Source organism: Anabas testudineus, chromosome 16, assembly GCF_900324465.2.
Source record: "Anabas testudineus chromosome 16, fAnaTes1.2, whole genome shotgun sequence".
Lineage (NCBI taxonomy): Eukaryota > Metazoa > Chordata > Actinopteri > Anabantiformes > Anabantidae > Anabas > Anabas testudineus.
This window is the reverse complement of record NC_046625.1, coordinates 21194538-21221090: the sequence shown is the minus strand read 5'-3', so window position 1 is coordinate 21221090 and position 26553 is coordinate 21194538. Positions and strand designations below refer to the sequence as shown.

At 41.2% G+C, this 26553-nt stretch overlaps 2 protein-coding genes across 5 annotated transcripts in view; one reads left to right on the top strand and one right to left on the bottom strand.

The window, feature by feature from the left end:
- LOC113170181 (neurocalcin-delta A) overlaps window positions 1-14232 on the top strand; it is a 52742-nt gene extending 38510 nt beyond the window's left edge. For all 4 annotated transcript variants that reach the window (XM_026372142.1, XM_026372140.1, XM_026372141.1 and 1 more), the window contains 3 exons: window positions 9356-9461; window positions 10551-10670; window positions 12566-14232. In XM_026372142.1, the coding sequence (XP_026227927.1) occupies window positions 9356-9461; window positions 10551-10648 (204 nt within the window). In that variant the 3' untranslated portion in view covers window positions 10649-10670; window positions 12566-14232. The remainder of the gene's footprint in view (window positions 1-9355; window positions 9462-10550; window positions 10671-12565) is intronic.
- A 1317-nt stretch (window positions 14233-15549) lies between these two features.
- LOC113170534 (grainyhead-like protein 2 homolog) lies at window positions 15550-25284 on the bottom strand. The gene is made up of 15 exons (XM_026372657.1): window positions 24996-25284; window positions 24099-24285; window positions 23547-24002; window positions 23355-23410; window positions 22920-23172; window positions 22696-22807; window positions 20566-20660; window positions 18083-18241; window positions 17928-17985; window positions 17553-17692; window positions 17412-17449; window positions 17133-17224; window positions 16924-17009; window positions 16689-16753; window positions 15550-16109 (listed from the first exon to the last, which is right to left on the bottom strand). The coding sequence occupies exons 1-15, from the start codon at window positions 25007-25009 to the stop codon at window positions 15995-15997; spliced, it is 1926 nt and encodes a 641-aa protein (XP_026228442.1). The 5' UTR covers window positions 25010-25284; the 3' UTR covers window positions 15550-15994.
- Window positions 25285-26553: the final 1269 nt, after the last annotated feature.

The window sequence follows — 26553 nt, the reverse complement described above, 5'->3', positions numbered from 1 at the left end:
GTCAGTCCATGTCTGCTAAACAGTATATCCACGCACCTTCATTTGGTATTTTCTAAGGTTGACCTGTTGTCTGACTGTTAAGTTGTGCTGTTGTGTTTATGTGTGCGTGTTTCATCAAGTACAAGCATTAGCATATTTTGCAAAGCCTTTGTTTCTTTTATAGCTGCCAAAGACAGCCTAATGCTGGGAAGACCAGGAAGTATGTTTATATTAGATCCCAGACAGTGTTAAAACCCCGGCATGTCAACCTGCTTTTTATTCATTAGTGTAATGAAGCAAAATTTCAACATAAAATGCTCAACAGGGCTTGCAGTCTTTTAGACATTCTTACCAACATATTAGCACAATAAGAGATGATACATATCCTCTTTAAAATACAAAAAAAGAAAGAAAATAAGGAGTGCAGGTGGCATTTCCTGCACACAAGTAAACACACCATTACATATACAAACAAATCCAGTGTTGATCGAATTGTGTTTGGGTTTTAAAGTTTTTAAGGTCTTATCTAATTTTACCTCACGTTAAGTATCTGTCTCCTCTTGTCTTTTTGATGGCAGTCAATTTAGAAACAAAAGTCTTTGTGACCTATTTTAAGATAAGAACATGTATGAATGGGGGAAAAAGGAACTGCACATACTGTTGCTATGGCTTAGATGGTAGAGCAGTCATCCGCCACTCATGGGATTGGTGGTTCAGGTGCCAACTCCTCCTGCCACATGTTGAAGAAGTGTTTTTGGGCACTGAACCCCAAATTGCCACAGGTGGGTCAGGTCTGCCATCAATGTGTGATCATGTGAACTGGTCAATGAGAAGCAGTGTAAAGCACTATGAGTACCAATAAAGTAGAAAAGTGCCACGTAAATGTAAACCATTTAGTTAAGAAAAGTGGGATAGAGAGAAGAAGCATAAATATAACAGGAAGTGTTTTTTGTTTAGTTTTGTCAGAGAAACAGTGGAAAAGATATTAGTATTTACACAAGCATGCAGGCGCAGGTATAGATTGTCAAAACATGTTAGTAAATATGAATTATTTCCATTAATCTTATGCAGTAAGCTGATGTTCCAGAGTTTTGACATTTGTTCATCAATACAGTATAGGTAGGTGGAATCACAGTGATGCTGAAACTAGTCATGGGGCTGCTGGAAATTCTAGCTAACTAATTAACCACCTCAGTTACAGTAGCTACCAGAGCCTCTCTGTGTTGTCTTTCTACTACTGTTTACTTCCGGTGATACCGGTGTGCATACACACACACACACACACACACATCTTCATTAAAATATTAAAAGCCCTCATAGCTTACAGCTTGGTAAAGCCAATTTAGCAGACATGTTGGCTTGTAGAGACAACTGAATAATAATTTATGTCTGTACAGATTTGTGGTAGTAGGAGTGTCTCCTACATTCACTGATTGTAGATAAATGAATGTTAAAGCACTTGAACAAGTAAACAAGAGTCCTCTTTTCAGCAGACTATCCCCCCTCTTCCTAGTCTTGTTTAGACCGTCCCAGTAATTTATGATTGGTCAACTAACTCGTGATTGGAACATGTCTGGTCAATGCAGCATCTTCACACATGATGTCATGGTGCATTACAGAAAAAGTTGAGCCCAGATCAGCTGCATTTTGCTGAATCTCCTGCTGATATAAATAAAGAGGTATATGTTTTTCTACACCTAGTGAAACTCTGAAGAAGGCTTCAGTTCACCAAAGCTGAACTCTACACAGAACATTCATAAGGATTTCTTACCGTTTATAATCCATTTGCATTAAGGCCATTACAATAACAACAAACAAAAGTCACACACTCTATTATTTAGTTGGATTAAATTGGCACACATTCATCGCGGGATTGCTTCGATAAGCTCACAACGTTTATTTCTGTTCACAGCTGCACTAATTTTCTGCAAGATCTTGTATTGATTATGGGTGAGTTGAACCTCATCAGGGAAGAAATAATCCAATGATGGAATAACCTGGTCATTCAGTATATTCCTGTAGTCGGCAGACCTCATTCTTTAATAACGTTGCTGAACCTAGACCTGACCAACTGCAGCAACCCCAGATCATAGCACTGCCCCCACAGGCTTGTACGGTAGGCTTGATGGGTGCATTAATTCTCCCACTTCTCTTCTTACCCTGATGCGCCCATCAATCAGGAACAGGGTAAATCTGGACTCATCAGACCACATGACCTTCTTCCATTGGACAGTTCTTAACCCAGCTTTAGTAGTTTCATCAGTCTACTTAGATGTTTTCTTTGCCTGATTCATGCCAATCATCTGAGCCTTCTTAAACAGATTAACATCTTTTCCAAGACCACAGGATGTGTCTTCATTTTAAGAAATGAGAAGCTACTCACTGCATCAGTTAGAGTTAAAAAACTTGTTGAAAACATAATCATCCTTGCAGTAATTATCTAATAGGAGGGTCTTTTGCTTAGTTAAATCCAGATGTTGACAGTTTTTTTTTGTTTGTTTGTTTGTTTGTTTTTTTACAGTGTATTATCTGTATGTTTAGTTTTAAACTTTTTGTGGGCTGAAAAACTAAAAATGAGTTGAAAGTAGTACGCTCTATAGCTCTTTTAGATTACTGCAGATTTAGGTGATAATTTAATGTAGTCACTTCTTCCATTGCTACACTGAAATTATTAAATTAATTAAATTATAGCAGCTTTAAAGTTCTTCCTTGTTGAAAATCATTGGTGACTTCACCATCTTAACATTACAAAGCTTTTAATATTTAGTTTTTTTATAAATACACTCTGAATCACTGTTGGTACAAATAAGTTAGCCGACTCATTTCCAAGCTGTCCACAGCTAATCCCACGAAATATCAATTTATAATGCCTTCCACATGCTTGTGTATCATCACTTTAAATTTAACTTAACCTCTCATCCTCCAAATGGCTGAGATTCAGACTTTAACCTGTCACTTCATTCTACAAACTGACCACGTGCACCTTCAGCCTACTTTCCATTCGGAGGTGGTGCCGGTTTACTACTAAAGGATTCAAAACAGCATCTCAGATGGCCACTGACTGGGTGATTGCTTAGAAAAGTGTGTTCGAAAATGTGGCTTGCATATTGGGTTCAGAAATGTTGACCAATCTATGCATTGCATTGATTGTAGCTTTTGAAATGTAGATGCATTTGCTTTTTGTTTGACTTTAGACATTCCTCATTGCTGAAGTGCACTCTTAGAAAAAGCCCAAGGCCATTTAAGTTTCTCTCTTTGCATCTCTCTCGCTCTCTCTCGCACACATGCACACACACACAAACACACAGTATTCATCTATCCTTGTGTCCATCTTCCCCCTCTCTGCATTTGGCTGGCTGACTCTCCTGGTTTAAAGCCACCCGCCTCTGCAGAGATAAAGTCAGCTTAAAAGAAAAGTTTGAAGGTAGGACTGACTTTTGCAAGTACATGTAACTGCGGATATTAAAATGAAACCTGAGCTCAAAGTATTTAAGTAAAGACTGCAGCTTAATGCTATCATAGAATCTGGTTTTAGAGGTATCAGAGTTTGGCAGGTCAATCACATGAAGCTAAATCCACTCATTTTCTGCCACTTATACAGGTTTGGGTCATGATGAAAGTGATAAACTAATGTAACCTAGAAGCTCCAGCCTTCTCACTCTCGTTATCGTATTCACTGCTTTGTTATGGTGCTGAGCTAGTTCAGTTTAGGTTGAGAGAAATTATTTCAGCTCCATATGTTATACCTTGATGCAGATTATACCTCAGCATGCTTTTATGAATGCTTTAATGACAGTATTAGTCAATCTTTCCACCACTATAGTCCAGACTGATCTGGACAGATTTCTATCTCATGATCCCGTAAACTCAATCATGTCCCATAAAGAACTCTGGCAAGTCATAATAGTCTTATGCTATTAGCATTGGAGCATTTACACTTCCTAAAGTTTAGGTTAACTTTGTAAAGCATTAAAATGTATTTGCGCTAGTTCTTATCAATCCTGGGTCTCTGATGAGTAGAATTAATAATTATGAATACTTAATGCGATGACAAGATGGTGCTTGTGAATGGTTGCGTGTCTCTATATGTCCGCTCTGTGACAGACTGGTAACATGTCCAGGGTGTACCTTGCCTCTCGTCTCACGACAGTTGGGTCTATCAGTCTATCACAGGGACAAATGCCCACACTAGCTCATTCATATAGATTCTGTTGCTATCTTACCAACAGCCAGGAGCAACAAACTAAATTTGCACAAGCTAACAATAAAAACCTGCTCTCAGTGGTGATATCATTTGACAACCCATTGAAGACCTCTAACACCCAGCCTTTCAAAAGAGACTACACTCAGATGAATGTCACAACCAATTTCATTCACAATTGTCAGCGTATGTTTTGGCAGCTATCTTTTTAGACTTATCTGTCATCCATAATGGTAACCCCAAGCCAATGAGAACATTTATCATGACTATACTGACAACATGCAGTAACTGGGCAAGGTCATTCTTGGAATGTGGACCACTGTAGCTCTATCTACAATAAAAAAGTAAGTGCTATAAAGAACTTGCTGAGACAGTAGCACTGAGAACAACAATATAATGCCAATCTAGCACTAACTGTCCACATAACAGTATTATTGTGGCTAGCACTTTCCAGTGCTTCATCCAAAGGAGCCTGTCATTCCTCTCACAGGGGTCTTCATGTTCTCTATTCACACTTGTTTCCATTTGCCACTGACTGGGATCCAGCTAATGCTCTCCTACAGAGAGTGTGTAAATGCTGGTGATTCTCATAATTGCCCTTGCTGTAGGAGTAATTGAAAGAGAGAGATCACAGCCAGCTTGGCTCATCCTCTTCAGATAATGACAAAAATCTAAAGGCAGGGAAAAAGATGAAACTGTCTCATCCACTCATTAGCAGTTAATATCTAGCCTCTTTTTACTTTTTATCAGAAGCAGAAAGGCACAGAGTGCCTGTCAGATGTCTGCCAATGCCAGACAGCACACAGTTCATTGTCCCAATTGGCAAAAATGAAGAGAGAGACCATTGATACTGGTAATTTTGTGAAACAGAACAATATAACACGGTGGAAGAATAGATCACTGCTCAGGCAGATAAAGTCGCCATAGAAATTATACTACATTTATTTTTTCATTTTGGTGTCTCAGGTAATAAGCAGAATATTTGCATACGAGATGATGATTTCCTTCTCATTCATAAGTCACCAGGTATTAACCCAGAGGTGTAAGCTGGAAATAGCTATGTATGTGCTTTTTTTCCAACCGTCTGTCCTCACATAACTGAGGCTTAGGCTTTTTCTTGCAGGACACAATGTGCTCTTCACTGAAAGGAAATGAAAGAGCCTTCTTTTTTCTGGTGGTAGAAAGGATGCAGCTCAGACTGACGCAGCATGGTGAAGTTTGTCTAAACTGTAAAAATAGCAAGCTGCTTCTTTACACATCCAGCAGATCTTAAATGTATATGTAAATATCCAATTTTCACTCTCCACTGAACTATAATTTGGTCGCCAACAGTACCATATTTTCCGCACTATAAGTTTATCTTTGTCCATGTTGATGATGTGTTGTGGCCGTGTCGTGCCTTTCAGTTCAAGTGATAAATGAATAACAATAAGTTGTGACAAAGGCAGCTAAAAAGTATTATAGTATTGTTCTTAAAATTTATCAGAGTGAGAGTTGTGTATTTTAGTTGATCTTTGTTAAGATAATTAGTTGCAGAGTGAGCGCTCTTTCCACTCTCTGTTTGACGTATTTTCTCCGTCGGTAAGCTAGTTTAGTTTCCACAGTAAAACCAACTGGTTCATGTATATACTGAGTGTGCTTTATACGTTTGTGCCTTGGAAAGCATGTGTCTTTGTAAGTATTAACACGTTTATTGTCATTAGAAGTATGTTAGTTGTTACCTGTTACATGTAATAAATTACGTGTGCGTGTTATTGTAATTAGCTTCATTCAAGTCAAGCTAGCGTGCGTGAGTGTAACATACCAAATGTTTAACGATGTGTATTATTTGTTAATATAGTTTCTTTCTGTTTCTTTCAGTTCCATAAAGAAAAGATAGGATAAAATATAGTTGAGAGCAATGTACTCCTCAGTTCACAGCTCCAGTAAAGACAAGAAACCGCACCATTGATTCATTAATGTTAAATTCTCTCGCTGCTGGTCTATTCCCGTGTTCTACTGCGTGACTGATGACCTTGAGTTTAAACTCTGCGTCGTAAGAGTGTCTTTTAATAGGAGCCATTTTGGGGTCTTTGCACAAACACACAAATGGAAATAACGGCACGCTTCGTGCAGTCATATATCCCAGCATGCACTGCGCGCTACTTCTTCTACGAGGGAAATGGAGTCGGCGGCTGTTTACCGTAGTTGCGAGACCTGTTGCGGCTCAATATTGATCCATATATAAGGCGCACCGGATTATAAGGCGCACTGTCGGCTTTTGAGAAAATTGATATATAGTATGTAGTGCGGAAAATACGGTAATTGGCTTTGTTCACCACCTGGCCAGTAACTTTATCTGGCTGATGTTTGTTACTGGGCAGGTAATGTACAGTGTTTTCACTAGATACAGTTTGCTGTGGCATGTAAAAATGGCATTGATAATTACTAAAAACAGTACAATTATGGTGCAGAAAATCAACAAAATGAGCAGAAAGAGGCTAAAATACTCTGCAAAGCTGAAGGAAATATTTGTGTATATTCGATAATTTGATCTATTGTTATTATACAAATCTCAATAAATATATAAATTATAATTATAGCTTTAAACTTGTGTGCTGTGAAATAAGGACAAAGACAAATGGGAAATTATTATTAAAGTTACAGTATGTAACTTTTAGGAATCAAGCTAGCAGTAGTATGTTACTCCAAAAAGTAATAGTGAGAAATAATGATGCAGTGTCAAAACCTGTGATGCTTCATAGATGTGCACAAGGGACCTTTGGTATGTGAAGCACAGGGTTTAACCTTCTGATTAGTTCAATTTTTTAGTTTTCAAAAGGGACTATCTCTGCACTGCTGCTAGGCTGGTCTGTGGTCTGTGTCTGAATCCTTTGACAGCACCTCTCCACATTAACATACATTTTGTAGCATATCTACACTAAAATAGTTACTGTTGCTTTAAGAAAGGTAATTGTGATGTCATTAGTCAGCCAGTCTGATTTAGTGGCCACTCACAAAATTGCAATGAAAACATCCCATTCAACCTGCAAGTAATTTCCCCATTTTAAAAGAGCCACAAAGAGAAGTTTATCCATCAGGCTGTCTCATCTGTGTGGGATTGAACCAATAACATCAATAGAAAATAGTGTGCTCATAGTAGTAATTGGTGTTAATGACACCTAGCACTAAGTGTAATGCCAAATATTGAAAAGGCTATAAGCTGCAGATCATTTTTTTCTTATTGGTTGCTTGTAATTTTGGGATTTAGAAACATAAGCTTATTCCACGTCATTGGCCTGGATTAGACCAGCAGCTAAATCCCCAGTTTACAATATTGGAGACCACTGTGACTCAGGAGCTGAGCTGCCCTGCCGCTGTGTAATAGGAGGCATAACCAGCACCTATTTAAAGCTCCCGCTGCTCTGTAATCCAAACTGCCATCCTCTGTTTTCATGTCAGCTCCCATTCCCCTCAAATCCACCTCTTATTAGAAACAGAGAGAGAGTGGGCTGCGATTGCACCGTTTACTGCCAAACAACCTGCAGTGCGACAGAGAGCACAGGAGAAACAACACTGATAAATAGTCTGTGAGGCAATGTGTGTGTGAATGTGTGTATCGCTGTCTCCACCCCTCCCTACTTAAAACATAAAAATGTAATCAGAGCGGTAAAGCAGTGCAACAAGTAGACATATAGCAATAAATTGTAATTGGTCTTGAATGGGTAAAGGCACAGAGAACTTGCAGTTTGTTGCTGTCTTGGAATACACAGAAAAGGGTATTTCCTGTCCTTTAAGACAGCAGCTGAACACCATGTAGCACTGAATGAATCTTCAGGTTAAGAAGAATTTAAATGCCATACAATGACACTTAAGTAAAATACATTAGGCATTATTATATGTATTTCCTTCTACTGCGCCATCAACTTATGGTTCATTGTGTCAACACAGAATTCACAGAAGTGAATATGTATATTCTATTTCAGTATTGTCCAATCCAGGCCTGCACCTGCCAGAACTAAATAGCAAGCCCTGTCAGAGGTACACAGTGGGTAGAAATGTTCTAATAGCTTCCACTATGTTCTAGTTTTTCTGACTTCATTCTTTAAAAATAAAACAGCCTGCTGGAATACCACACACACACACACACACACACACAGTAGCGTTTAACCATCATGTTAAACCATCTAGTTGATAGAAAACTCAAGTTGCTAACATATTAGTTCTACTGTACAGAGACTTCAGAGAAATTAATGTTTGTCTGAAAACATGATGATGATGATGACAAATGACAGCATGGGTAAAACATAAAAGAATATAATCCTTCTCACACAGTTAACATAAACAATTCATGCTTGTCATGCTCCGTGTCTGCTGCACAAGTTGAGCACCAGTGCTTATTTGCATGTATGAAACAAATATAATGTCTCTTGGAACAAATTAACTAACTTAATATTTCTAGAGAGCAGATCATGCTTTTAAGAAACCGACTTAATCTTTTCAGCTCTGGTCAGCCAGCTTTTGATCTTAATGTGGCATGGATAATTCACAGCACAATGAATAATAGTTCATTCGGTTATTAAGGATAAAAATATCCATAATGTGTTCATAATTTGTATAGATCATAAGTTTCCTTTTGCATATACTGTATTTACAACAATTTGGCCTGACACACTAGTTATGGTTATATAATTATAGAAGTAGCTAAGTGTGCATAATTGTTTAATGTATTTTATATTTTTTTATCTGACCCATTTTATTTCTTTTTTTTTTTTTTTCTCTCTTTCATTTTTTGTCAGTTTCAAATTCTGAGAAAACGGATAAACTGATTTCTCCTTTTTTCATGGAATGACACCAACACAGTCATCTATGTCACACACATAATAGAAGTCTTATGTACACAACACATAGTGCTGCATGTAATGCAGTTTTGGAAACCGTTGTAGTTGGATAAATACACACACACATACACACACACACACACATTCAATCTAAAAAAAGTGGAACATTTGAAGTCAACCATGTCCAATAAAATATGTGTTTAATTTATTATTTAAAAGGGAAAATTTCTGAATCTTGATAATCATAATATTTTTACCATTACTATTATTATACTTGTAGTAGTAGTAGTGTTTTGTATTTCTTGAGATATGGATTAACCATTTATTCCATGACTTCACTTGTGTTCCCATGCAGGCGATCTATAAGATGGTGTCCTCTGTGATGAAGATGCCTGAGGACGAGTCAACACCTGAGAAGAGGACAGAGAAGATCTTCAGGCAAATGGACACCAACAGGGATGGTAGGCTGATCAGAGCCATTTTGGTTCTCATTGCTTATTGCTTAATTAATTAACTGGTTTCTGTAAAATCAAGACACAGCAGGTATTTTGTCTCCTGGTTTGCTGACCAGCAGCTGTTGTCATTTACATGAACCGGCGTGGATTACAATCATGGAAGCACTTGCAGAGCCATGCAGCCTGAAGCAGCAATTCACCAGCAACACACTTTACACGCTTGTAGTTACAGTCGCACACGACACAGGGTAAATGCTCACAAAGCACTTTCATACAACAGAAACACTCCACAGTGACCCTGTGAACAAGAGACGCAGAAACATGATAGGACGTGAGAGAGATGGACAGCGAGGAATTAGTGACTAGTGTGGGTAGAAGCAGGAGGAGACATGGTGAAAGGGAGTGGGTTGGAACAGAGCTAGAGAGGAGGAGGGAAGAGGGACTTGGAAAAGAGTGACAGCAGGACAAAGGCAGAACCCCCCCCCCCCCCCCCCCCCCAAAAAAAAAAGGGATTTCATCGACCTGGACGTGGAAATGTGCTGTCTTTGTTTTGAGTTTAATTAGAAAGATTCACAAGTCGTGAGGAACACGCTGTCGGCATGAGAGAGCCAGCTTGATTCTAATACATGTGGTCAGGAGTAAGAAGGACTACCTCAACACCGCCACCTGTTGGTGAAAAGCAGGACGTGACATACAAGAATCACTCTCTTGTGGTTATGATCTCAGTAAATCATTCTGAAAAACCTTTATGAGGTTGAGTCCATCACCTGTTCTAACCATTTACCATCAAAAAAAGGGCTGACAGATAAAAGGCTGTTAAAGGCTTCCTGCTGTATGTCCTAGCAGGCAATTGCACAGTGGAATGGATAAACACGCTCATTAGGGTAGAGACTACACAGGAGAGAGAGTTCAAATATACCATACTGTAATACTGTCAGTGTCGGTAATTACTGTCATTCAGTTGAAACAGGAAGCCATTATAGTCTGTGCTCTTTTTTTCTTTGTGGTAAGACTTTAGTACAGGAGACTTTTTTGCTTTAGCCTTTTTACCATCCCTCAGTTTCTCTCTCTAATTTCATGCTGTATGTGTTTCAGGCAAGCTGTCTCTGGAGGAGTTCATCAAAGGAGCTAAGAGCGATCCCTCCATCGTGCGCCTGTTGCAGTGCGACCCCAGCAGTGCTGGACAATTCTAAACTAGAAGCTCCAGCATAACATGTAAGGCTCACATTCACCTGAGATACAGCTCGTATTGAAAGCTGCAGTTCCCAAAGTGTAGGAAGTGTAATGGCAAAGTGTAGGAAGTTCAGAGAGGTGAGTGCTACTGAAAGAAAGTGTTTCAGAAAAGTTTAGAAAGTAACTGGCAGTAAGAAAGTTACAGTCCAGCCTCAGGAATGGAGGTGTTTCTCTGAGGCGGTGAAGACAACCTGCCAGAGGGAAGCTATTCAGAGGCTGTGTGCACTGTGCAGGATGTGGGATGGGTCATGAACAATGTCACTGGCTTTGGGACTATTTGTAGTTCATGGACAGATATGAGAGACTTTGTAGGAGGTGGCCTGGTATTTTAAAGTAGGTATTGAAAGTGCTGATGCTCTGAAGCTTCGTTTCCATGTGTAGGAAGCGCTGCGTTTGAGAGCACCTCTTCTTAGAAACACTACCTCAGCATTCTTTCTTCTTTAATAAAGATAACATACAATAACTTGTTTTACCTCTTCATGTGTATATGGTAAAATCCTGGGAGAGATTTTATTATTATTATTATTTTTATTACAGTATGTTAGAGTAGACATTAAAATAATGGCCCAGAATGTCACAAGTTTAGGGCAAGAACATGTGTCTATGACCTGCTGGTTGGCCTTGGTATTGGCTATAGATAGCAAGTGGGTATGTATTTGCCTGAGAAGGGTTTTCCTGCATTCCCGTCTAACAGCCTCACCTAGGTTCATTTCCCAGCTTCCTGTGGTTCTTATCTGGTGGATCTTATGGTTCAGTGGCAGACAACAGGATTACCTTTTAGGGGTAATGACTGAGTACATAATAGCGAACTGAAATGAAATGGCCAGAAGCGTATTCTCTTAGCATCCAAACATCGCTCTTTATTTATTTCTCCTTTATATCATCTTGCATGCCTTGTAACGTTGGTTGTATGTTACAGACCTAGTAGTAGAAAATAAAATGAAGGAGGGAAGGATGTTATATCCGCATAGTTTTCCAGATCAGTTTAAGCACATGAGGATATGATGGACAGAGCTGTGGGAGTCAGAGGTATACGGTAACAGCTCATGGGCATAAAGAGACACTGGATCCTTGTTTGTTTGTTTGTTTTTGTTGAATTGTTTTGTTTGTTTTTCTTTAGTTATTTCCTGAGTCAAATCCATCCAGTCCAGGTGTCTTGTTTTTTAATACCTTCCTGAATTTTTGCTGTTAAAATTTCTGTCCCCAATGCCAAGTTCTGTTCAGCTGAGATAGTGGTATAAGTTAGAGCACAGAAAAAGGAGACGATTTGAAATAAATTACTGGCCTTATCTCCAAATTCACAGATATTATGGAAGGTTTTTCATAAGCAGGTGTGTGACTCTGTCTGTGGAAAGGAGGTGGTATTCTCTTTGCAGTTTCTCTCTAAAGAGAGATGGAGATGGGGAGGATTGATTATCTATTTCTGCAATAGATCAAGAGAATTTCTTTGTTTGTCATCTCTAGAGGAACAACTGATTATTTGCCCCAGGAGAAAAACTTTAGGAGTTTCCCACAAGATTGAGGAGTTTCTGAAATAGCTCCATGGTCTGCAACAACTCCACTGTGATATGAACAGGATCTGACGTTTCCTAATAGTCTGTTATAAAAAAGAAAATAATCTGTGGTGAACATTTAAAAAAACAGAGTAAACTTTTCTGTCAGCGATGTTAAATCTCCTAATACCTGTGACACCTGCCAGGTCTTGGCTTCTTTTCTAGAAGTAGTGTTTTATTTTTCCTAATTAATTAGGTCACTCCTTCTTATCTTAACTTCACTGTTCAGCTTTTTCTTATGTTTGTTATTTCAGTATATTTTATCAGCACCTGTTGTTGTGCCGATGCTAATCATGGTGTTCGTCTTCACCTCTCTCCTCACAGTGCTTCTTTGGTTGACTCTCAATGCCCTTGACTCTCCACTACGGAGCAGACTGATGATGAAGAATGACGAGCTGATGACGATGAAGATAACAGACCTTCAATTTGCCCGGAGGACTTCAAAGATGGGAACAGGAGCCACATTCTCCAGTGTTGTTTTGTTTTTTTTCCCTGCTTGAGCGGTTTATCTGAACCCTTCAAAACCCAACAAAGACTGAACCTGAACACTTTCCAAACCCTCCTGAGGTTATCCAACCCCCACTGATTATGATTGATCCGGACCCCTCAGTTCTCCTATAGGCATGTCAAGAGTATGATGAAGGTCTACAGTAGATTGTGTATATAAAATATAAACTGGAGTCTCTGTATCAGTGTCTTTGCTTGGCTCTCTGTGCCCACCGGGGTGACACAGAGCCTCCAATGTGTATCATAGACACAGTGTGTGCATGAGACAACAAGAGAGAAAGAGGGTGAATATATTTGAAGAACAGGCTGCACTGCAAGGTGAGATAATTGAATCTACCGAGAGGACTTGTGAAGTGTGATCTTCACTCAGAATGAGTACTGCTTTTAAGCATCCTCTTTTTTACTGTGAGAATGTGTTTGTGCGTTTGTGTATTTTGCAAACTTGATAGACTTTGTTTTCATATTTTGTGCTGGGACAACAGGAACATGTAATATTATGCTACTATGCATATGCGCCCTAATCATTAGTTTGATTTTGTGGAGTCTCCATGATGTAATGAAGGATGAAACGCATCCCTTTATCCATCATCTGTTCTAGCGGTTTTTCTATTAGTAAGAATTTGACAGAGGATGTTCTAGTCTGACATAAAATAGAAAACTAGCCTTAAAGTATTTGAGTACAGTGTAGATATTGTAAAGTGCACCTAGATTTGTGAAGCACACTGACCATACTGCTCCGAAGAGAACAAAGAAAATTCATTTTTAAAAAAAGTTAATTTAATTGCAGGATATCAAGCATACAAACCAGTTTCTTTGACATGAAGAACGCAAAACACACTTCTTCACATTAATTTTTAGATGTTTTTAAATGCCGCATGTTGAATCAGTTGTCGAACAGTTGGATACAGGGGTGCATAGACTAATTAACACATATGCATGTGACTTAAGCGCATGTGTGTAGTTTTAATGTGTGATTATGGATATCAGTGGTCAAACAGGCAGTCGCCACTCTAGCTCTGTGCTTGCTTCTGTATGTTAGTGTTGTCAACATTCGTACTAGCAGTGGGCAGTGTCTTTGACAGGATATGGACTGCCAATACTGACACGAATAACTTCACAGAGGGGAACAAAGAGGAGCATTAGGACGACCAACATCCACAACAAATAATGTACATAAGAGCTTTCTTACATTCACCTTCAAGTTACGTCTATAACTTGGCCACACATGCACAGTTTCAACTACATGCACGCAGTGCTGGAGCCCCGCTTTAATACATCCCCTGTCGCTCCTTCTGTTTCTGCTCAGGTGCAACAGCACACTCCTAAAATGACGTTAAAGGTCTCCCTTTTAGAATGCAACGCATCCCCCTCCAGGGCCCAGGAAAACCCTTTCAGTTACTGCATTGTCTCCTAATTAGAAAGGCTTTGAATGTTTTATTAAAGAACTGCTGTTTTTTTTTTTTTTTTTTTTTTTTTTTTTTTTTTTTGTAAAGAAAAAACAAAATAATAACAAGAATCACAACTACTGCAAGATACTGTCACAATATGTTGCTCTTATTGTATTGTTATGATTTCTTTTTTTAAAGCTGCATCAGGTGCAACATTTCTGATAAAACACAAAACTGCATCTTGTGGTCAAAGTGCCAAATAAAAACAAAAACAGTATTGTAGAAAACTTTATACTGTGCAATTGTTACCTGTTGAACAAAATGTTTGTAATTGTTGCATTTAGTAGTTTTTGTATGGTTTCCTGTTGGTTTGTTTTTTGTTTTGTTGTTGTTGTTTAGTTTTGTTTTTTTGTCAAATTTAAAAGACAATAATTAAATTTACAATTTGTGTGCACACTTTTATGTGGGATCTGATTAATTGTGGAATATTGTGTTTTTTCTTAAAGCCTGAGAAAACTGCTTTAAAAAAATTGAAACCGTGTTATCTGTGTCTAAATGTTTCTTTATACAGCGCTCAAAGTACTTGTATTTAGCCTGGTTTCACAGTCCTTGACTTACTTTTCTACCACAGTTGGTGTTTACAATGATGAAGGAAACAAGTTTATAGCAGCCGCTAGTTAGTGTTATAATGTTTCTGGGGCCTGTCGCCATGACTAATATCTAATATCTCCTAACCCTAACCACTCAACCTTAGTGCCTAAGCCTCAATTATCTGCATCTTAAGGTTCAGCTTCTGAAGATTAACAACTTCCGTGTAATATGAAATACCTCCTGCTGAAGTCAGACGTCCACCCTCTGCATCTGCTACAGAGCCGGGGCTTTTAGCTGAATGCTCATGTTTCATCGAAATGTTGAGAAATATGTACCAAGGGTGGCCAATCCTCATCCTCGAGGATCACTGTAGTGCTTTCAACAGCTAGTCAGAACAGGAGCAATGATTACAGAGAAAAAGAGCTTCACTTCTGATGTGGGCACCTGACAGTTGTTTTAACAAACACTTGAAAGAAAATTGAACATATCCTTTAAGTCTGGTAATCATCACAGCAGGCTTTGTCCTCTGGAGACTACACACATTTCCATGTCTGCAGTTGTTAGAATATTTCTGTGTGTTAGTAGTGGATTGGCCAACACAACTTATTGTAGAATTCTTTTCATGTATTTTATTTATATTTTCTGTAGAAGTTAACATTTCATAACTATTACACTTTGTGCGTAGCTGCCCTAGTACGGGATTCATAGCAATATTTGGGTTGTGGGGTTTTAAAAACCATCTTTGATTGGATTGGACTTATTACTATGTAAGTTATGTCCACTTCAATCCATTTATCAGTAAAAGAAATCAAGAGAGACAGCTGCATATAAAACTATATTTATTGACTCATTTAAAAGACTGTACATCTCAGTGCACCAAGCATATGAAGGACAGACGAGACAAGTAAACTATAAACAGGCAGCGAGTGAGAACGTGAAGCCTCAGACGACCAGTGTGTAAATGGATGGACCGGTTGAGCTTTGTGAGTCCCAAACTAATGTCATAAATATGACTACAGCCTCTTCAGAGAGAGGAAAACCAGTAAACATACACACAGGGGAAGTTTAATAGTGGAACAGAGTCCTGCAGACCTGCAGTCTGCTCCATAACAGTGGAATTATAGATCCAGCGACACCAGGGCGTAAATGTTAATACTGCTAACAATATTCACAATTCGTACACACGGCGTGGGTAAAGCGTCCCCCACAAGTGAGCACGTCTCTCTGACGATATGATGATGATGTGCAGCGCTGTGGCTCGCTAGAGTCAGATCTCTGACAGAGTCACGCGCACGGAGTCTGCTGAGCTCTCCATCGCCAGGATGAAAGTGTCCTCGTTGGAGTAATGCTGGATTATGTTGTCGTCCATGTTGACCAGGACCCTGAGGAAGACCATTAACAGATTAGACAGGATCTCCACCGAGTGCAGTTAATCTGCATGTCGTTAGTCAGACTACTGGAGTGGATCTAGAAAAGGCGGGTCAGGTCACCATTTTGGTGCACACTGATAAACGGCAACAACAAAAGTGTCTTTGTGATCCCATGTGGCGTGGAACGCTAACATGCAAACCCATGTATGTTAGCATTTCACTCAGATCACCGCTGTACCAAAGACTTGGCTTCTCTAATCTCTGGTTGTACTTAAAAGGTGCACACACACCCTTGCCCCCCACCTACCCAAGCATGAGAGAGCCTACTGTGGCCTCCAGGGGCTATGTTGTTGTCTAAGACTGCACTGAGTAGCAATATGTCGGGTGATGAAGTTACTTGAAATGGATATAATAAGTTCTGCGTCCATGGAAAATACAACAATTCAACAATTCTCATTGTCAGGTTGTTACACACTAATAGAAACATGACTCTAAATACTCCGTTGAGTTTCTGCCCATCTCTGCGCCTCTGATTTCAGCCTCACAGAGTTGTTAACTCTGTTAACTGTGTCTCTGCTGCGTGTGCCTCACCCTTTTTTGCTTCTTTGGTAAACTTTGGTCATCTTGTCAACAGGAACTGCATACTTCTCTGAGATCTGTGAAGAAACAGCACACATGTTGAAACACGTTGAAGCACCCTGAGCTCCCAGCCAAGAGACATTATTTTATATTTAAAACTAATTACATTTGTTTTCTAAGATGAATAAATTCAGTTTGCATTTCCAATGTCATCAAACAGCAGCTAAAGCAAAGTCTGAATACTCACTGCTTCCATCAGTGCTCTGAGGGTTGGGGACCGCAGCATTAAGGCATCAAACACCTCATCACTCTCCTTCCTCACATATAGAAGAACTGATGAGGCATGTTTTAGACAAGAGGAACAGAAAACAAAAACTCATCAATCTTTCTATGACATAATGATTTAGAAGAAGAAAAACACCAAGAATTCAGATGACAAATGCTAAATTTACAAACCTTTCCTCTCCTGAGCCACTTTGGACTTCTTGGGTGGTGGTGGACAGATCTCTTCTTCAGCCACACATGGCATCCTCTTCACCACGGCACCCCTGTCACGTGTATAAACACACACACACACACACACACACACACACACACACACACACACACTGTTTAAATCATCTGAATCCTTGCTTTGTTCTTTGTTCCATCAGATGTGATATAAGAAAAGGAAAGTGGTGCCACACACGGAAAGTTTGGAGCAAACTAGCAGCGTGGAAATGAAATGATACTGACCCGTCTCTGTCGACCCCCTCTGTGTTGAAAGCAAACACCTGTAAATAGAGTGAAATGACATCAGGAGGCTGCAAGGCTGGAGCAGGACATGTCCTGTGTGTGTGTGTGTGTGTGGGTGTGTGTGAGGGAAGCAGCCCTCACCTGCCCTGCTCTTTGGAGATTTCCAAAGTGGACGTCAGGGATGAAGAGGACAGGCTGGGACTCCAGGTCTGTCACGGTTTTGAACAGCGTGCTATCAGCCTTCCTAATGGGAGAGCTCGGTCCCGAGCTGCCACTTTTCCCTAATCGGAGAGACGGTGAATTTAGTGTCTGTTTCCAGGCAACCACTCGAAGTGCAGATTTGATCGCGGTTTGATTACATTTGGCTTCTGCTGTCAGCTTCTTTCAATTCTATCATTTCCAGAACAGAGCTTTGCAACCTTGTTCCAGCTGATTTCAATCCAGCTCCCCAGCACAGCTAATGTGCACTTAATTCAAGCAAACATCCTCATTTTCAGGATTTAAAAAGCTCTGCACCTTTCGTCCTCTTTCTGAGCTGCTTCTTCTCTTCGTCACGGAGCTTCCTCTCAGCGCCCTGTGGAACGCACAAAATGCTTCAAGAGAGTAAAAGTCAACAAAAAAAAAAAAAAGTACTAGTCACATGTCCCGAAAGTGCCAGCTGTCTTTCTCACCTTGTCGCAGAAGACCTTGATCTGAGCGAAGGCCCTGTGGATGGGTCTGCTGCGGCAACTGTTGTAGCCATAGGTGTCGATCTGGATTATCAGAGGCATCCCCTTCACACCCTTCTGCGAGGAGAAGTCTGTGCTCAGACAGTTCACAGAGATGAAGACCTGAAGAAAGAAAAAAGACAGCAGTCACACAGCTGTCCTACAGCAGTGGTTCCCAATGTGGCGTTCGTCTGCAGCCGCCAGCAGAGATGTGGGAAGGTTGTACAGTCGCTCAACATACTTAGGAAAAAGAGCAAATGTATAAAGTGCTAAATGTTGTAAGTATCTTTCGGAAGCTTTAATCTTGTATGAACACGTTGTAAGGTCAAATAGGGCGTGTGGCGTGTGCTACGAGCTTCTCCCCAAGCAGGAACTTGGAAATACATCATTTGAATTTACTGGTTAAGTGCAACGATAGGCAACAACTAGTAACTTCAAAGGCAGCACAATGCACTCTTTATTTTAAACGATAAGAACCTTTTATCCGGCTGCGATTAACTGAAGCTTACTTAGTTTTATTAGTTTTACAGGCGGTTCTGACTCAGACGGCGAGTCTGAACTAAAGTGAATCTCGACCTGACTCAAACTGCGCAGCGATGAGTAAAAAGGGTCACGGGGTCGTGAGTCAGCGCAGCAGCATTAGTTCAAAGGGCAGGTCCAACACTCAGGCTTATATCAAAGGTTTCATATGCTCACAAAATGATCACGATTTGTGAGAGCACACCTGTGAAAGAGAATGATTCAGAAGAAAGTGGGAATCTTTGACACACTTCCCATGTTAATGATGACATTTCTTTTCCAAAGCAACATAAACACCTGATGGATTTTCCAGTTAAGCAGGACCGACAACCTGAGCAACAGGTCAGCACAGACGGATAACGGTAGAGATTCCTCGCGGTGGCTCAACAGCGATTTTCCCACTACGCAGCGTCGAGAGCATCGTGTCTGAACCTGCAGAGGTGAGGGCTGATTGCTGGAAGGGCCTGGAGCACAAATGAGCCTCCTCCACTCCTCCACACAGATTCACACCTCCACAGACCCAAGCCATTTCAATTTCTCCAGAAGGGGTGCACAGGCTGCTGTGTGCTTGTGCTTGTGCTTGTGTGTGTGTGTGTGTGTGTGTGTGTGTGTGTGTGTGTGTGTGGGAGGCTTGTTGTGTTCATGCTCACGGGATGGATGAGCATGCAAATGCCTTCAAGTTCATAGGTGCAGCGTAAAGTTGCTGTTTTGGGGCCATCCACTCCACCAGGCACAAACAAACAAACATAAACACGGAGCAGTGCCGCAGGACGCAGTCTCATCTCCTCTGCCAACACATTTAACACTCCACTACAACAATGACTGTTGCCTGGCAACAGCAAAGCCATGTCAACAAGAACAAAACTGATTATTTGGATGAAATCTGATCTATTCTGTATTGTCAGATCCCTCCAGGACGTCCAATTATGTTTTGGAAAATAAAATGGAAAAAGAAACGTGATCTGTCTCTGTCTCCGTCTCTGAAGGATGTGAGCTCCCATTTTTCCGCAAAATAACCGTCCACGTTATTTCCAGTAGGTTCTGGGAATGCACGGAAGTCAGTGTGCAGCATGGCGACAGCTCCTGACTCTGACTCCGGCCCTCTCTGATTGGTCAGGAGGACCAAGAGGTTCCTGTTGATGAACTGTCCGCGACCTGGAAAAGTAGACAAGAGCAGGAAGTAGCAGTAGCTACAGTGACATTAAAGATGGACAGTGTCCAAGCTTTCCAACAGCCTTCACAGTCTGGACAGGAAGTCACAGGGAAACTCGCATCCTGTCGTTCAACGCTGCCAGCAGAGCTCGGCTCCTCTGCAGAGTCGGTCCGAGGCTTTGCTACAATAAAATGCTCCCATTTGCAGGAAAGATATTCTGGGCTCAGTACTGACTTAATGCAGCTGTTGGAATAATACGAGGGACAAGAAGTCAGGATCCCTCGACCATCACTGCATCGAGTTTGCAGAGAAGAAACGGAAGCTGAGAGAACTGTATCATCACACAACTACCTGAACACACTCAAACCAAACAGTAAATGTTTACCCACAAACCCAGAAGGCTGCAATTACCTCCCTTTCAGTGCGGCTGGGACTTGTTCAATTGTAGCTGAATAGAAGCTACAGGCACAATCTCCTCAGTCCAGAACACGCTGAGGGTGGCCTGATGCTGTGTGAATACATGTGGGCCGTATGTGTTGGTCACCTTTACAAAAGGTGGAAGTCCGAGCAGCTGAGGGGGGAGGGGACAGAGGGGTCTGGCATAGCTCAGGTGTCAATAGTCCTCAGAGGATTTACTGAGATAGTTTTGGATCATTTATGATTTCAAAGGTTTTGAAAGGCTTCAGAGAAAGAGAGAAGGGGCCCTCACGGCAGACAGAGGCTCGACGTTTTGCCTATTTGTGAAATGTCAATTATTACTTTCATTTTTTTTTACCTTGGCTTCTTCAGTGACATCCCATGTGAAAGACACAGCATTGTAGGCTATTTCCTCCACGTTCCCAATTGTGCTGAAGCTCTCCTTGTAGTCGGCTGCACACAAAAAAAGTAATAATATTAAGAATGTAAAATACACTGTTTAAATAAACAGTAGAGTCAATATGAAGAGTTCTGTTTCTCCAACACATGGCATCATGTTACATCAGTATAGTGTTCATTACTGATACGTCAATGCACAAGAAACATTTTACTGTTGCATCTTGTGATGGTGAATTTAGCTTTGATTATTAACATCTAAAATAAAAATACAGTAGAGGTTTAGTAGTCATTTGGTATCTGGTCACATTCACAGGATTCTATGAAGATTAGTGGAATAATAAAGAACAAAACACAGGTTCTGCTCCTCATATTTGCATTCATATTATCGACTTTGCTTTTTATGTCTCAGCTCTTTCATGCCAAAGCCAAAGTCAGTCTGTTCGGCTCTGCCCGGCGTCTCCCTGCCTCCTCTACCATCTGCTACAGTTCTGCACAGTTAGTCGTCACAAGTCATGCTTCAAACTCTTAGGGCTCTGGAAAGTCGAACTGAAACCAAAAAACACGGAGGAGCAGTAAAGAATCATGAAATGTAAATATTCAAGTAAACTACAGGTAAAACTAGTAAAGTAGCTGTGCTCGAGTGCCGTGCTCTGTCCCACTGCTGGGAAACTGTTCTGCCTTTAAATAAACTGTCAGTTTATTTAGACTCAATAGCAACTGGAGCTCTGGAGTATCTAGATCACACTTTGGCAACTTTTCAACTGATGAAACTAATTTGCCAACACACAACAATGTACTGTCTCCACATATTTGGGCGTCAACAGGGAACAACAGGGAAATTAAAGAGCAATTCAGTTTAAATGTCAGTAAAAAAAAAAAAAAAGAGGAGTGAGTTTGATGTGGAGAGCCACAGCTCTTCACACGGTGTACACAGACGCTGCAGGTTTATCTAGGCTTCGCTACAGCACTGATAAAAAGGCAAAGAGCTTAGATGTGGTTTAAAAAAGGTGAAGAACCATATCTTGGTCAAATCTGCAAGGAAGCAGAGACATCAGCTCGGCTGTGGCTCTGAAATCTGAATAACCACATCAAAAGTGTAAAATGGAATGAAAGGCAGTATATTAACTATATATTATAATCAGCATCTCTTAAAAGAGCACACACATTAAGCCTGGCTGATTGACTCGTTGGTGGGAGACTTTCATTCATGGTTCAATGGTTCAAACTAGAAGTGGTGACATTCACATGTTCTCTCTGAGAAGCAGGAGGCTGCTGGTAACGGTTTGGATTCTATTTTTTTTCCCCTAGTGTGGAAAAACTCGTTATTCCAAGCCGGCAACAATCATCACAACACAGCTCTGAAAACGTAAAGGTCCTGTGAGCATCTTAAGATTTGAAATTCATTATTGAGCTTCAGCTGCTATAAGCTGAATATGTTTCAGCAGAGTCACATCGTTCGTCCCGAGACTATTTAATCATCACACCTTTGTTAAAGAAACAGACACTGGGACACTGATTGACATAGATATAGCTCCATAACGCTGAATATGCCCTGTTGGTAAATTACTAAAGATTCTTATGGGACTCTTGTTACCTCCTGAAAAACAAACTCAACTCCAGCTGCTCCACCCACCTACATGAGGCTATGGATTTTACCGTGGTATTGGCATGATCTTGCCACAGACAAAGCCACAGACAAACCACAACCACCACAGCTTCTGACAACTGTGAATGATTCTATTGAGTTTCAAACACAGGTTGAGGCCTGTCTCCTGCTGATCATACAGGATATGGCTCCAGTCCAGGCCCCCACCTACTTCTCCTGTTAACGTCTATGCAAATGCTGCCTTATTGGCTGTCTCTTCGCTGAGCTCCTGTGGGAATCAAGGATTGACAGTTATTCAAATTGTGTCGAGTTTCACCAGGACACGTGACGGGATTCTCCTTTTCACTGTCTCTTTACCTGCAAGCTCGGAGTGGAAATAGCTACAGTAGGTGTGATATTCAGCACTTTATCCGACCTGTTCTGCTATTAAACCTCACCAAGACGTGTGTGTAGTCGGCAGGTGTATCACTGAAGAGGCCTTACCAATGTCCAGGACTCTCTGTTTGGCAGTGTGCTGGTGGGAGTGCCAGTATTTCCAATTCTTCAGCTGCTCGTCTCTGCACTTGTCTTTCCCGAAGACAACCATGATAACGGTCTGCGGTGGAAGCAGAGACAGAGAGAGATTAGGCCAAAGCAGCAGATTAAGAAAAATGATTCAGAACAAAGTTTCATGCTACCTGACACGACACTAACAGTAGGACCCTCACCTGTACAACACTGTCCCGCTGCAGCTCACAGCCTCCCATGGTGCATTTCTCACTACTGCAGGGGCTCCCGTCAGGCCTGCGCGACAGCGTTGGTCCACTCACACGCGCACTGTGCTGACATAGAGCTGATCTGAAGCCGGTCGTGGACAGTGTCAAAGCATAGAACTGGCCACGGTTCAGGTAAGCCATGGGTCCTTCTCCTTGCCGCGTGCGCATCGACAGGCTCGCCTCCAGACTGTACTGGAAACTGTCACTGTGAGAGATAAGCATGTGTGGAAGCATCTGACAAACCAGCATCTCCCCCGAAACATTTCCATTTAGTTATTTGACAGAAGCTTTTATACAAAGTGACTTATAAGTGAGGTACAAAGCAAACGTCTAAGCTAAGAACAAAACAAAAGCCAGTGTGTTTGCTGTATGTGAATATCAACATACACTGGTAGGCTGTAGTGGAGATTGTCAGCTCTGGAGGACGGACTCATGTGGTACATCTGTAAAAAAAAAAACAACAAATTTATACTGTGTGTTTTAAAGAGGAGACGTTTCAGGAAACGAGTACTCGTCAAGCAGAAACAAAAAGTACTACTTTGGAAAAACAAGACCTAATGCCAACTCCAAGTCCCTCACCTCTCGTTCCGCAGCATCCTCCTGCACGCTGTCTGGCGTGCCTCTCTGTTCATTTTTCAAGTACCTAGAAAGACTCAGATCATAGCAGCTCTGCTCGTAAGGCATCTTTGTCTGGTCTCTGCTGGGCTCTTCTACGTAGGAACCAGAACAGGACGCTGCCATGGGTGTCTGACCTTCAGTCTTAACCAGAGCAACTGCACCTCCACCTCCACCTCCAGCTCCAGCTCCAGCTTTTCCATCTCCTTCTCTGATGTCTTCTGGTACATTGGTAGCTCCGTACTTGGAGCCCTGACGTTGTGCAGCAGTGGTGTTGTTTAGAGAGAGGTTGACAGGCATGGATCTAAGAGCCTGAAGATGGTGATCCAGAATCTCCAAGCTTCCATAGTTACTGGACCCGACAGCAGAGAGGTCTGTGTGTTTACCGAGGCTGGAGGCACGTCTCCTGTCTCTGGGAGCCTGACACAGTCATAGCAAATAAAACAAACACAACAAACCCTGTTAGAAACACATCAGTAAAAGCGTTCCCTCAGTCGTGTGTAAAGCCTTCTGCACCTTGCAGTAGTCGTACAGCAATCCCAGAACTGCTGCACTGTCCTCATCACCGTTGATGCTCATCATGGCTTTAGTAGCAGCGGTCAGTGGGTTCTCCAGGTAGTTCCTCCACGCGTCATCCTCGCTGTCGAACACTCGGCGGGAAGGCACGGGTACCTCGTTCGGCACGACCACTACCAGCCTTTTACTGACAGGGCCAAAAGACAATGGGAAGAGACACAATAAGTCATGTTGATACAGTAAAGCCCATGTGTCATTGAGGAGTGACGTCTGCCAAAGCCACCAAGTCAGCCCCAGGCTGTTTCTCACCAAGCTTCGATCTAATTACTTGCTCCATGTGAGGTGTGTTTATGTACTCACTTGGCAGCTAAAGACAATGAAGTCTAATACATTAATAAATCCTGTGATGCTGTTGAATTAAATTGCATTATACTGACGGCTGTTTATTACTTTGTCCAACTCATTCGCACTAATGAGGCTATAATGCAAACTCCCACATCCACAATAACCAAACAGATGACTTCACATCTCTTCATCACATGCTGTGAACAAAAACTGCACATCATCAATTCCACAGAACTGTTGCATTAGACTTTAATTCGCTTGTTCCTAATAAACTGTAAACTAAGTGCAAGTTCTCCAAAGAATAACTGGGGCTCACATTTAATAAAATAAAATTAAAACACTTATTGAATCATTTGCAATATAAATAATTGACTCAGATCTTGACAGTAATTTTAGTAGCTCACTGGTTTAAGACAGTGATCTACTAAAATCCTGTTAAATAAAACAGGGTTTGTTGAACAGTCACGCAAACAAAGCACATAGAATATAATTAAAGACATGTCAACGTTAGAAGAAAAGGTATTAGTCATCATTTTAATGATTTCCTCCTACCTGTCCAGGTCCATGTTGCCTCCAGGTTTCTCTGGTCTTCTCAAGAACTCGCTTGAGAGAAACTGGACTTTCTAGTCAGCTTAACTAAGTTTGCGTGGGAGACTGAAACCTAAGCCCGCAGTGAGAGGACTGCATTGAACTTCTCAGTGCAAACAGCCAGTGAAGTCATCCGCTCCCTTGCATACTAGAATTTATCCGAGTGCCTTTAAAGTCTGGGTATAATTTGAGCATAGACACGGGCCACGGTTCAGATGTTGCTAAATTAAAGAGGCAGGTACTGCACAGCCGAGAAGGTAGGAGCAACAAGGAAACGAAACTCCTGTTGCTGATTGGTTGGAAGTTTCCACACAGGTAGTCCAGTCGATTCTCCATTGGTTGGTGGAGGCTGGTGGGCGGAGACATCGAGGCTATGTCTTAGTTCTGTTTCCGACCCTGATAGTGATTATTCAAAGATGCATTATACTCAGGGACCGTGTTTCTTTTTAAATGTACGAAAGTTGCACTTAGCAGAAAAGTAGATAATCGTATCATGCACTCACTAAATAAATGTATGAAAAAACAATTTGATGCAGGTTAAAATCCCTGCGAAGACTTTTTATTTCTTAAATATGATTGCACATGTGTTCATGCACAGAAAAAAGAAAGTTGGCCTTGTTGTCTGTACCATGACACCTTGCGGTAGGTATTTAATGTTACACTGTGCAGGATTTTTTTATGCTTTCCGTTCATAAACGTTTGTCTGTTCGTATTCTGAGTGCCTGTCGTGGTTTGTAGAGGGTGGAACCTGCGTTGCCCTTACACGCTGTCTGAAATGTTCCCACCCTGTCCATGCATGGGTGAAAACATCAGAAAGCTTCAGTACAAATAGTGGAAAAACAAGTGGCAGAGAACAAAGTGATGAATGGAAGGTAATCACTGAGCTGAACAAAGGTGGTAGGCAGTTACACAGAGATAGAAAAACGTTTCATTGAGGGAAAAGTCAAATGCATGTTCTGAGTGCAGGCTTCAAAATGAGGATAAGGAGAATAATAGTGTTCCACAGTCTAGGAGCATGATAATAGTCAGACAGGGCATGGCAACGTCCAGGAGGCATGTACAGAGAGGAACATGTCTGCAGGAGAGCCCGTCTTTTCCTTGCAGCACCTGTTGGCCAGAACTAGAGGTAGCCTCCACAGACTCACCTGTCACCACACCTGGCTCAGTAAAGCCAGTTGGGTGACAGCAGCTGCCCTCCCAACTCTGACACTGTTAGAAATGTAAACTGAACTTTATGACATGGATTAAACACAAAGAAGATATGTGACAGTGATACTATCAGTGATACTACTATTTCACTGCCACTTTCCATTCAAAGTCAAAAAAGAGCTCAAAGGCAAACACACACACACACACACACACACACACAAATTGTACGAGGAGCAGGGCACGGTGGAGTTTAGAATTGCTGTTACAGGTTATTGATCCAAAGCACTCAGCAGGGGATCTGCTGACAGAGCCTGGGGGTTGTTTCACAATTTCCTTGGTCAAATGTTTTTATCTGTGATGTTGTCATTCTGAT